Consider the following 12706-nt stretch of genomic DNA (forward strand, 5'->3'; position numbering starts at 1 on the left):
GGTGGAAAAATGGAAATGAATTCAAGGTACCACCTTCATGACCAGCTGATGACCATCTCAGCATGAACTGAGGTTGTGCAGAATGCAAACATACATAAGAAATGGCATACACAAGAAATTCCAATCACCCAGGTGGCCTGTGGACCTGCATGTTGATTGTTATAGGTGTATAAAGAAAAATTCCACTGGAGATTAGCTTTTTATTTTGAAATCTGCAAGTTTCTCTTTAAAAAGTGCAAACACATCTGCAGATTTGCGCAAGAGTTACAGAAAGTGACACACAGACATTCCCGATACATATCTACTTTCCTACAGTTTTTATTTCTGTAGTTATTGCCTTCGCAAAATCATCGTCATCACAGAATCATGGAGTGGTTTGGGTTGGAAGGGACCTCACAGCCCATCTCGTTCCAACCCCCCTGCCATGGGCAGGGACACCTCCCACTGTCCCAGGTTGCTCAGAGCCCCATCCAACCTGCCCTTGGACACTGCCAGGGATCCAGGGGCAGCCACAGCTGCTCTGGGCACCCTGTGCCATGGCCTCAGCACCCTCACAGTGAATAATTTCTTCCCAATATCCAATTTACACCTGCTCTCTGTGACCTTGAAGCCATTCCCCTGTGTTTTGACCCTGGCTTCACTCACCTGGAATGAGTCAGGATGGATTATTTTTCATTAAAAAAAAAAAAAAGGAAAGGAAGCTCTTCTCCAGAGTGCCCCAAAACAAATATAATTATAAACTGTGTTGTTTTAGATATCATCCCTAATGATTTCTTGTTTGACGTAAGTTGGTGTCGTTTCATTGTCCTTGGAGAAGCTATTCTGGAGCTGTCAGCCATGGTTCATGAAAGCACACAATAAAATTGTGAGTTGTAAACAATTAATTGTGAGGGAAAAAAATCAGTCCTAATCAAGGCATTTTGGTCCACACTGTGTGACAAAAAATAACCAAAAATTATATGTGCTTATGAGATCCAGGATTGAATAATACGTTCAAATCTCGTAAACCAAGGACACAACTCATTCAGCTCATCTGGACTTATTGGCCCCTTGGATTTTGGCCAAACACTTTTCAGCAGTGTATGGCTTCCAAAACAAACATGCTTTTGGACTGAGCAGGATACAGAGCTTGGCTGGAGAGGAAAAAGAAATCTCTGCTTGTGGCTGCATACTTGGTTGTTTGTTTTTATGATTTTTTTCTCCAATGACAGCGATTTCCTTAGCCAGGATTGCTCACTGGAGTTCACTGCAATTCCGGTTTGCATTACATCTATTAAACCTAGAGATTCCCAGTGGTTTATCTTACCCTGAGTCTCCTCCTCAGCTGTCCAGCAGCTGGAAGAGATTCTTACTTCCTCCTTTAATCTTGGGTTCTGACAAGGAAACCAAATGTCCTCTTGGATTCTGAAAGCCATTGTGATTCCTAACATGAAGTGCAAGAGTTTGCAGTTGGACAATTTTTTGAAGGAACCAAGTCACCTGTAGTTAAATACCTGGCATCTAATTGTCTCCTCCATTGCTCAAACTGATGTGGAGCAGGGTGGCTTCAGCAAATGCCAAAAGAAAAACAAACAAAAAAAACCACCCTAAAAGACCAGTGTGGGGCTGTTTATTTCCTTTTACAAGCATATCTTTAATTAGATGTCCAATACTTATCCCAGGTTGCTCAGAGCTCCATCCAGCCTGGCCTTGGACGCTGCGAGGGATCCAGGGGCAGCCACAGCTTCTTTGGGCACCCTGTGCCAGGGCCTCACCATCCTCATAGGGAACAAGTTCTTCCTCATATCCAATCTACACTTGCTCTCTGTCAGTGTGAACCCATTGCCCCTTGTCCTGTCCCTCCAGGCCCTTGTCAAGAGTCTCTCTCCATCTTTCCTGTGGGTTCCCTTCCGGCCCTGTCAGGCCTCAATGAGGTCACCCTGGAGCCTTCTCTTCTCCAGGCTGAACAATCCCAGTTCCCTCAGCCTTTCCTCCCAGCAGAGCTGCTCCATCCCTCTGATCCCCTTGGTGTCCCTGCTCTGGCCTGGCTCCAGCAGCTCCCTGGGCTTCCTGTGCTGGGCCCAGGGCTGGATGCAGCCCTGCAGGGGGGGCTCAGCAGAGAGGGGCAGAGGGGCAGAATCCCCCCTGCCCTGTTGCCCACACTGGGGGCTCAGCCCAGCACAGGGGGGTTCTCGATCCCAGAACTGGCACTGGTGCTGGCCCTTGCTCTGAACGTGGTCTCGGCCACACAGTTCATGGACCTGAGCTTTGTGTACCTGCAGCTGAGCTTGTCCTGTATGTGTGAATTATTAGAAAGCATTCTTTTTTCCTTTTATTTTCCTTTCCCTTCATGGTGCTGAATCCTTCAGATAATTTCTGCAGCCATTTTTGTCGGTAAGAGTTAGCTCCAGCAGGAGGGACGCTTTCTGTCAATGCACAGGACAAATGTTTCTTGTGTCAAGACCCTAAAGAAGATGCCAACTCCTCTTAGACTCTCAGCAAAGCATGGGCTGCTCTGGTGACCCTTTTGAGATATTTGTCTGTTTGATCCCCTTTGAGTTGACATCCAGAGTTTCAACCAGAGCTTAATGAATCATGAAGCTGTTTCAGGGGCTGTTGCAGGAGATGGGTAGATGGGATTCTTCCTGATACATCTTCCCCTACCTTTGAAGTTGGTCCTGCACTCATCTAAGAGGTTGGATTCAAGCCTTCCAACAGTCCTTCCCATTTCTAAATGTGTCCATAGAAACAGAGATATTATTGTTTCAAATTACCTGTGAGGAAGCAGAAAATGAGGTAAACTTAGCAAAACGTTTCCTATTCTTCATAGAGGTGTGAGGCTTATCCACCATCTCTTGTCCCCAAAATTCCTGGGAGATTTTTCATCCCCCAAGCTGAGAGCACAGAGTGGGAAGGGAGCATGGGAAGTGCCCACGCCTCCCAGGACACCTGGGCACTTCTCAGGCAAGAAATCTGAATTGCACAAAAGTCTACAAAAATTTGAAGTGTACCAATGCATAGTCTGGTTCTAGAGGTGAATAAAAACTAGGTTGGGAGGAAGAGTTAACACAGCGTTTCTGAATCAAGGAAAAAAACAAATGTTAAGAGGGATTTAGAGTCAAAACACCACCAAAAATGTATAAAATTTTATTTTATGAATACATTAGACTATTGTGCACAGCACATACATATAAAAATAGAAGCAATTTCACAAACAATTGATTGGACAGTTTTATGTTTCTTGCAAATTTACAGTCTCAATTGTGAGTCCATATTGAGTCAGAACATGAGGTATATTTTAGGGAAAAAAAGTAATCTGAGAACTTTGGCACCATTTTACTGTGCAAAATAAAATCTTGGAATTGAAATAGTGAGGTATACAAATATTACTCTGCTTTTCCACTGTGTGTGTGTCTGTGCCTCTGCATGTCTGGGAAAAATACATTTATTTAAGAACATGATTCAGTTCCAGCCAAATCTGCTTTCTAACGGGGTGAATTAAGTCTTAGACTGTTATGGGGTTTGCCTGAGGAAGGAGAAACTGTGAAAATAGGCATTAACTCCACAGGAGAATCTCATGTGCAAAATGTGGGCATGCCAGGCTGGTGTGGAGCACTCACAGCAATGCTTTCAAAGCTCAGCCCGTGGCATGACCCCTGTTAATGCACACTTGAGATGAGATATGTTTTGAAGTTTCCAATTTGGCCCTGATTTGGGAATTTCCTTTAGTTTCACGAGTTTTCTTTATATAGTCACATATCCTTCTTTGATTTCAGCTGTGATTTCCATGTTGATCTGGCTGGCATTGAGGTGTAATGAGGAAAAAAAACAGTGTATAAAGAGTAACTCAGCAGAGTGACTGATGGGGCTCTCCAAATGCCCACCAAAACTGCATCCAAAAGGATCTGCAGTTCCTAAGAACAGTCTCAGCCTAGCAGGCTGTGACTAAACAGATTTATAGAATAACAGAATGACTGAAGTTGGAAAACACCTCCAAGATCATCAAGTCCAACCTTTGACAAATCCCCACCTTGTCAACCAGACCAGAGCCACATCCAGTCATTTCCTGGACACTTCCAGGGATGGTGACTCCACCACCTCTCTGGACAGCTTGTTCCAATGCCTGACCACCCCTTCAGTGAAGAAATTCTTCCTGATGTCCAACCTGAACCTCCTCTGGCACAGCTTGAGGCCATTTCTGTCTTGTCCTGACTTCCTGTGACCTGGTCTACAGTTTGTCCTCGCTTGACCAGTGTGTGCAAAATGGAGCCAGTGAGTCTGATTCCCACCTTTTGTGCCAGCTGTCCCAATGCTTACCAGTCCTGGCAACAATCACTTTCTCTAAGCTGCCCTGGTTTAAGAGGGAACAGACTTTATCCTGTCATAAGGATGCTGGATTAAGCTGTGATCAGAAACAAATTTGTGTGCCAGCATTCGAACTCTGTTTCCTTCTACATCCCTGGACTCTTCCATACTTCTTCAAACTTCATTTCAAAGACAATTAGGAATATAACACCAGGATACAGGTTGCCAGCTAATGTATTTCAGCACAGCTCTCTGTACCTCTAGGGACTCTAGGCCAATGTACTGCCTGATAGCCTCCAAACTTTTCTTTGACCCACTCTCTCCCCACTCAAAACCTCCTGATTTTTCACTTCAAATGCACATTTCTCCAAAGCAAACTGCTGCACACATTGTGGGTGAACAAAGTGTGTCATCTTGGCTTCTTTCTGAAATACTGCAAGGCCGGAAAATGAAGAGCAATTCCTTTCAACTCCTTTCCTTCCAAAGCATCCTCCAAAGTATCCTATTCTTGTATTGTGAGCAGCATTCCACTGGTTTTTTTTCTCTTCATTTACACTGTGATCGTCACTTACATTTGAACCAGATAAATCCAAGTATAAGTCACACTAGAGATGCTGGAAAACTGTATCTTGTTCACAAAACAATTGGCTTGACAGTTTCTTGGCAATGGTGGTGGTGGGTACATCCTTGTGGGTATGTCCTTTGGGCCAGATCTTCTGCAGCTATAAACTGATAGTTTTCCTGGGCTGATTTACTCCAGCTGAGGATCTGGCCCTGACAGTGTCTCTCATGCATGTCAGAAGGCTCAAATTCATCATGAATAGACAGCCCCTGCAAATAGAATGGCATGTCAAGGCTGGACATAGCCCCATTTTGGCTGGACGTGGGAGATAATCTTGCACTCAGATATTCACTTCTGCAGCAGCATGGTCCATCTATGCTGAAAATGCTCATGCTCTGACATTACATTGAATCTAGTTTCAAATTTAGGAGCACGCCACCAATGCAGGAATCTCAAGGCTTCTGGTAACTGACATTTATAGTGACTATTGACTTGGGGGCTCTTAAAATACTCTTTCAAAGGCACAGAGAATGCAGCTTCACTGGTGATCTGGAAAAGGGTTGTCAAAATAGCAAGGCAAGGTTATGTGTCATTTGTACAGCTTCTAGGAGAGCTTTGAAGAGTGTTTCATACAGCTTGCTGTGTTGTCTTTGTAACCGATGCTTTGCAAGTGACTGAAATTGGAATTATGGCGTGAGTTCCTCTCTCCCAACATGGGAAGGTATACTTGTGTAGCTTCCTTTCTCTGTCCTTCATACCTCAGGGAGGTATGATAGAGAAGAATCAAATATACTTAAGACAGTGAAAATTCAACAGAGTTTTCTAAAATAACCCTTTGCTGGAAGCTTCCATGAATTTCTTAACTTTTATAAAATGCATCCCACACGCTAGTTCTAGTTCTTAGAGATCAACAACATTCAGGCTAAATGAGATTCAGTGCCTTTAAATATTTCTTTTCTTTTATATAGAGGCACATGGGCATCAGGAGACTGGCATGACTGATTCATTAAAAGTATGTAGTTACATAGATGCACACTCATCCATCCCATGTCTATATATATACAAATATTAATATTAAATATGTACACATCTATATTGGAGATAAGTCTAAACTAAGCTCACAAAATGCCATTCAGAATCCTCAGCTCCAAATCAGTTTTGCATTTGGGACCCATCTGTGATTTATCCTGTGGCCCTTCCCATGGGAGATTGATTGTAGGTCTTCAGTTTGCCAAGTAGTCCATGTGAGGAGACCCTGGAGAATCCCTTTAGAGGCAGAGGGGCTCTGGGAACAGACAGTTTGCTTGTGTAAAAACACTTGTAGAATTGGCACCTTAGTGATCAAGACAGGTTGAGGACTTTAGAGGACAGGACACAGTCTGTAGGGGGGGGGGGCAGGCAGATATTCAGATGTAGTGAACTGCCTGAAGCTCTGGTGAAGCAAAATCATCTGGTGATTTGGCCCATGATATGTAAACAGTTCAGTACAAGAGGTTATTATCTGAGGTAAATAATATCTAGTAAATCACCTATGATTGATTAGATGGTTGTCCGCGGCCATTCCGTGTCTTCCAAAAGCTTCCTTTGCACTCCAGCTTGCATTTTTCTCTGTACAGCACCAAAGGAGGCACACAGCCATTTAAAATTTGTACAGAGTAGGAGAGAAGCAGCATTGTATTACATATGCTATGTGATTAATCTAGTACAAATATTTTTGTCCAAATATACACATACATATAGAGATTTTTTTTTTTTTTGCAATGACCAGTATAAATACCTGGGAGGTTATACCCCATGTGCAAAACAAAACAGTTTGTCCTGGGATTTAATCTTCTGTTTTGCTGGTGCTCATATTCTTGGTAAGAAGTGGGTCACTGTCATGGCAGGAGAAACCTTGTTCCCTCTCTTCACCCTGCCGTGCTTGCTCAGGGCTATGTAAGCACCACGGTGAACCTTGGATTCATATGCATTGTAGTTATTGGGCAGCAAGGTTTCCTTGAACTTGCACTCATCTTGGAAAACAGCCTAAGGAACAGCAAGGGGAGAGGGCGGGGATTCAAATCAGGTACAATTAATTTTCCACCAAGGCCCAGGTCATTTTTCTTTCTCGCGTTTTTACACCAGGCTCATTGCAGTGTGCGACAGGTGGTGCCGCAGCCACTGCAGCCAACAATAAATTTCCCTCCTTGGTGCTAATTTGGTGTCAGATGAACTCAGATGCCACCTGTCCAGATAATGGACTGTGTATTTCCTGTGGCAGATCGAGTTAATTCATTATAAATCATGGATTTCTTCATTTTATTTGCAAGTAATAATTTCTGTCAGCATTGCACCCTCTTGCCCAAACAACAGCTTTATTTAAGACCTCCCCTCTGCCAGAAGTTCCATCATTTATAAAAAAATTTTATGCTGGCTGTTGAAACCTTCAGAGCTTTTCCAAACCGCAGTGTCCAGGGACAACTGCTAGCTTTAATAAGATATTTGATTAGCAATAAATAATTTCTTTCTTAAACCATTGGTAATATTTAATAATGCAGCCGGTTCTAATCTGGGAAAATAATTTTAATATCCTCCATGTCAAAACATGAAAATCTAAGGAGGGGGAGTTATCTGGGAGAGGAGGTGCAAGGACAAGCAGGAGACAAATGCAGAAGAAACTAAAAGAGAGAGCAGAATAATTGTCTGACTTCAAATGTCTGGCACATAAGATGCCACCAATGCAGTTTTATTTGGGCTTCTCTGTGATAACACCATCCAAAGCCTGTAAGAGTTTGGCTTAAGGCATTGTGCTGTGCAGGGAAAATGCACATCTCTTACAGTTTTTGAAAGTGTCTTTGAAAATAAACAAAACTGTATTGAAAGTGGAGGGGAAAAATATCAAAGGGATTTCTGAAGCTGGACCCTGTACCTCTTTAGAAAGACCAGCTAAGTACAGCAGTTGGACTTGTGGCACTTTTTAGGTGCTTGTGATCACTTGTGATTGAAAGAATATTCCTGAAGTGGGACCTTAAACTGTCCTACTGTCATTATGAGTGTGAGAATGAATCAGGTTAGTAATGCTACAGGTCCCTCACAACATTTGGCATTATTTTAAACCACCGCAATGCTTTGTTGAAATTACAGCTCTTCCAAAGGAAAGGACTCTGCTGTTCCTTGACAAAAGAGATTGCTACAACCAGTGCCATTCATTACTTTGAGATGGGCTGATTTTGCCTATTGCCCAGAGCCAGCCTCTTTCAAATGCCCCTCCACTTTTTCTGCTGGATATTGACATCGGAGATGTGTTGCTCACAGAGGTTAAACTGCATTTAGAAAGCAAATCATCTAGATGAGGATGATGGTGTTTCAGTACAATTTGCATACCATTGTTAATAGTTATTGTTATTTTCTCACCCTTTGCAAGTGATCTCACAAAACTGATCATTAAAATAACCCCAGCCGCACATGTTGACCTTGTAGGGTAGACTTCCTATTTATTCTTGATGGTGTGGTTGTTTTTGGTAGGAAGGAGCATGTGGTCATTACTTTACTAAGGGTAGCTGTTGGAAATAGCTATAATTGTGCCTCTCCTACGCACAGTGCAATGCAGGATGGAATCAATGGGGCTCAGCTTTGCTACAATGTGTTTGCAGCCCTGTGACCTTAGAAGAAGCTATCTAATTAATCTGTACTATTTGCAGAATATGTTCATTTCCCTAAGGTGTCCCCTGCACAGTCTTACAGGAAAGCTTTAAAATCCCAGCCCTGTAACAGCCATGCTGCTTGTTGCATTAAATAGCACTGATGACAGCAGGTTGGGCAGGCTCCCTGTAACAGGAGGGCTATTTTCTCTGCTTGTAATCAGAGATTTCCATAAGGAAAAGATTGAAATGAACAAAACCAAAATAAACTAAACTCAAACAAACAAAGCAAAACACTAAACCAAACCACTTCAAAACCTTTTTGTATAAACTGTGAAAAACTACTTGGACTTGTACTTACCGTCCCATACAACCTGCCTTTGCTGTTCATTGCAATGAAGAGAGCACTTTTCACACCAAGCAGACTTACAACACCTCTTTCTACAGTGGATATTTCAAAGAGACCTGAAAAACATGAAGTTTAATAGGAGTGTTATCACAGACACTAGAGCTAATGGAAGGCAATTTTGATATCTTTTGGGTTTTTTAAACCCTAATGAACTTGTAATATATTCTTTATAAGTATTGACTCCCTAATGCAGCAAAATAAATATACACAGAGAAGATCTTATGTTTTTCTAAATGTCACAGGATTTGAAAATAATTATTCTAGAACTGTAGTCACATTCTGTATAAGCCTTTTGCTCTATCAAACTCTTTTGATCTGTCAAACTCTGAACTTTCTCAATAAGAAAATCATTTTTATCTAATATGCTATACTTACAAAAGGATTTTTACTGAGCCTTAAAGAAGTGTGGATTGCATTTTGAAGTCCCACATGACATTGCTGCAAAAGATTTTAGCAACTGCCCTCTACAGGAAATTCAAATCCACCAGACTAATGCTTTCCTTAATTCTTAGGGTAACAGAACAGCACCCAGAAAAATGAACAAACCGGGGCAGCAAACCCCTTCCATGGGACACACTGAGTATCCCAAAAATACTGGTCAGCTGGGGTTCAAGAATCATGCTTTGGCACTCTGGACTCAGCAAAAAACTCCCAGATTCAAAAGGCGAATGAGAAGGTGAGGAGCAAGAAAATGCAGCAGAGTCAGTTTTCGACCTAGTTTGTCTCTTCTCATCTGTGCAGCAAAGCAGGTAAAAATAAATTCTATCTAAATTCATCTGAGCATTTTGTGCCACGTTTCAGCCCGAAGAGTTCTCATGTTTATTGTTCCCAGGAACTTTAAAAGGCAACAGATGTAGCACAGGTTAATAATATCAAGTCACAACATTTGCACTCTGTGAAGGGTAATTACTAGAGTTCACAGCAATTAAGTGACATCTATTCTATTTCATTTCTGGATGCAACTCACTGTATTGGTTTTCATTGTGAACTCCGCTTATCCTTCCGTCTGGGAGGATTTGAAGGTGAAACCCGATGCCCACGTTGCAGTAAAGCCTCCGCTGCCTCTTGATTCCTAGCAAATAGTCACTCTCCCAGTTCACATCTGCCTTCTCCCCTGACATCCCAGCCATGGACCTGGACAGCAGAGATTGCCATCCTCTCTCCAGCAATGTGCCATTAGTTCTGCTTACAGCTGGGTGTGTGGCAGCAATCCCGGCTAGCAGGCCCAGGAGAAGGAAGGCAGGCAGCGTCCGGTGAGCGCCGGCGTCGCAGGACATAGTGATGAGAGGTCTTTGTGCCGTGGCCATCCCGTTCACCTCCTAGGCACGTGGTCAGAATTAATGGCCCTAAAAATACCGCCCTTCTTGTTTTTCTCCCTTCAGCATGGTGGCAGAGGCTTATTTTTGGAAAGCAAATAGAGCTTGCTGACCTGAAACTAAAGCCCGATAGCAGTTGGGTTGGGAGCAGAGACAGGCCAGCAGGACTCCAACTGGTGGGGACCATGGTTTGTATATCCTGCTTCCTGCTGGGCAGCCTCCGTTATATTTGATTGAGCCATCTTTATAGTGCAGGGGCTGTCCCTGCCCGCATCATCACTCTGACATCAACAGCCTGCCCAAGGTGAGGCTGCCAGGGCTGTAACACAAACCTGCATCCTCCCTGCCTGCTGAGGTTGGAGTGCTGTCAGCCAAGACTGGAGGCAGGAGTGGGATTTCATTGGCTGTGGGAAGCAAAGGAGTCAAATTGGTCGGGGAATCAGAGGCCTCACAGGCAGCTTCCTTATTTAGAGAAGAAGGTGTAAAAACAGTTCTGGACCTCATCAGTGAGCAATGAGAGGTTTGCAGCCACTTCCTTGGTGGCACGATCGGCGGGTGCTTGTTGGGGCACCTCGATACTCGGGAACAATCGGCTTGAGGCGGCCACAGCTCTTTTTGTGCACACCCTGCAAAGCCAAGGCACCTCTTACTGAGCGACCCACATGCCAACCTCTGTCTGTACCTCTGCAGGGAGTGCTCCTGGCTGGCTAAAGGAGAGGTAAGCCATGCAGCAGGGACAGAAGGCCCAGCTCCTGCAGGTTTTGTCTTAGTGGGAATTCTGCTGAGCAGGGCACACAGGCTGGAGCATTGACACATAGATGGGAATATTAGGTCTTCCTGTTTTTCACTGAGGTGACTTCCAGATGATCACATTTACCTGGGGAGGGTGTGTGCCTCCTGCAGGGGGGCAATAGTATTTGTAGGAGCAAGACAAGGATTTAGATGATGTGTTAAAGATGAGGAAAAAGTGAGATGGCTGCAGTTTCCCAGTGTTTCACTGTCTCTTTTCCTCAAGCCCAAGTGCTCACTATTTTTATAATTTGTGACCATCTTAATTTGCCTCCCCTGCTCAGATTGTCTAAGTTGTTTCCCCTCATTTTCCACTGAAGCTGTTTCAGCTCCTTTGGAGTTGGACAGATTAGACTTTTATCTCAACTAGTTTCACAGAACTTACCAAGACATAAGACAGAAGAAAATGACTGAGATTTATACAAATACTTTTGTCAATATATCTGTCAGGTTCTCATAGCCCAGGCCTTGCATCTTCTGTGCCATTTGAGAAGCCTGCTAATGAGGGGAGTACCTGGAAGTATAATTAAACTGAGCGCTCCCAGTGTGACAGAGTTTCACATTAAGCAGCAGAGGTGCAATATGAGGCCTGGGACACTGCAGACTCCCCAGCACGAGCCCCATGAGGTGAAGGGAAGCCCCTGGCAGCCTTGAGGCAGGAGATCAGTCAGAGTCAGTGAGGTATGTGAATATTGATTGCTCTCAGGAGACAGGCTCAGCTATAAAATAATTGGGAACCAGAGGGCAAGGCCCTGGCTTGTGCCAGGTAACATTTTAAAGTCTATGTGCCTTTGCTGAAGCTGAACTTGACTATCACAGAATCACAGAATAACCTGAGCTAGAATGGACCCACTAGGATCATGCAAGTCCAATGCCTGGGTCTGCACAGGACACCCCAGCAATCCCACCCTGTGCCTGAGAGGCTTGTTCAAACACTCCCTGAACTCTGGCAGGCTTGGGGTGGTGGCCAAAGGAAGGGTATCTTTTGCTGACTAGGAAAATCCTCAGATCCTTTTCTTTCCTGCTTTCTACTTTATCTGATGATTTTTTTCATCTATATAAAGCACATATATCATTTTAGGAAGGAATAATACTAGTATTTTACACCCTCTTGTCATAGCTGCAGTCTTCATGAGAGTCCACCATTGCTGGGAAACAAAGCCCAGGGTCCCTGTTCCAAGCATGGAGCACTGATTTCCCAGTTTTTCTTATGCTGCAGTCTGAAACCTGCCCATTCCCAATGCATGTGACTCCTGGCAACACTGCCTGGTCTCAGAGCCATCACTGTCTGTAGAAACATGCCCTGTACTGTTTTCTTTCCTGTTTATTTTTCCCCCTAGAGAACTTTTCAAGTGTAATGGGTACAGAGCTGGATTTCCATCCTCAGCTTTAATCACCTTTGCATCTTTATGTCTCATTCATCAGGTTTGACAGAGCAAAGACAAACCATAGGCTAATTGAGCTCCTCTATCTTTTACTGGCACATCTGCCACTGTGGATTCCCCACAAAGTGTCCTGATGGCCCAAGTTAAAGGAACACTTTGTAGGATGCACCATGTTTCATCCCAGTACCCTTGATCCTAGAAGTAAAACCAAATGGTCAGACACAAAACAAACAAACAAAGATAATTTCTAACAAGTCTATGGGATGTGTTGGTTTGTCTTTTAGTCAGTCCAGCTGGAAAATGACTGCTGAGGGCTGTGGTGACCCAGGAGACAGCCTTGC

The 12706-nt window shown here is 43.7% G+C and overlaps 1 protein-coding gene and 1 long non-coding RNA gene across 2 annotated transcripts in view; one reads left to right on the forward strand and one right to left on the reverse strand.

Moving 5' to 3' along the window:
- Positions 1-6518: 6518 nt before the first annotated feature.
- On the reverse strand, positions 6519-10350 carry FGF6 (fibroblast growth factor 6). Its single transcript, XM_005426406.2, has 3 exons — positions 9843-10350; positions 8828-8931; positions 6519-6871 (listed from the first exon to the last, which is right to left on the reverse strand). Exons 1-3 carry the CDS (start codon positions 10180-10182, stop codon positions 6695-6697), a joined length of 621 nt encoding a protein of 206 aa, XP_005426463.1. The 5' UTR covers positions 10183-10350; the 3' UTR covers positions 6519-6694.
- A 519-nt stretch (positions 10351-10869) lies between these two features.
- Positions 10870-12706, forward strand: part of LOC115948479 — a 6046-nt gene continuing 4209 nt past the window's right edge. The window contains exon 1 of the long non-coding RNA XR_004082308.1: positions 10870-10909. This is a non-coding gene — a long non-coding RNA (uncharacterized LOC115948479). The remainder of the gene's footprint in view (positions 10910-12706) is intronic.

The sequence above is a fragment of the Geospiza fortis genome, unplaced genomic scaffold (genome assembly GCF_000277835.1).
Source record: "Geospiza fortis unplaced genomic scaffold, GeoFor_1.0 scaffold8, whole genome shotgun sequence".
NCBI lineage: Eukaryota > Metazoa > Chordata > Aves > Passeriformes > Thraupidae > Geospiza > Geospiza fortis.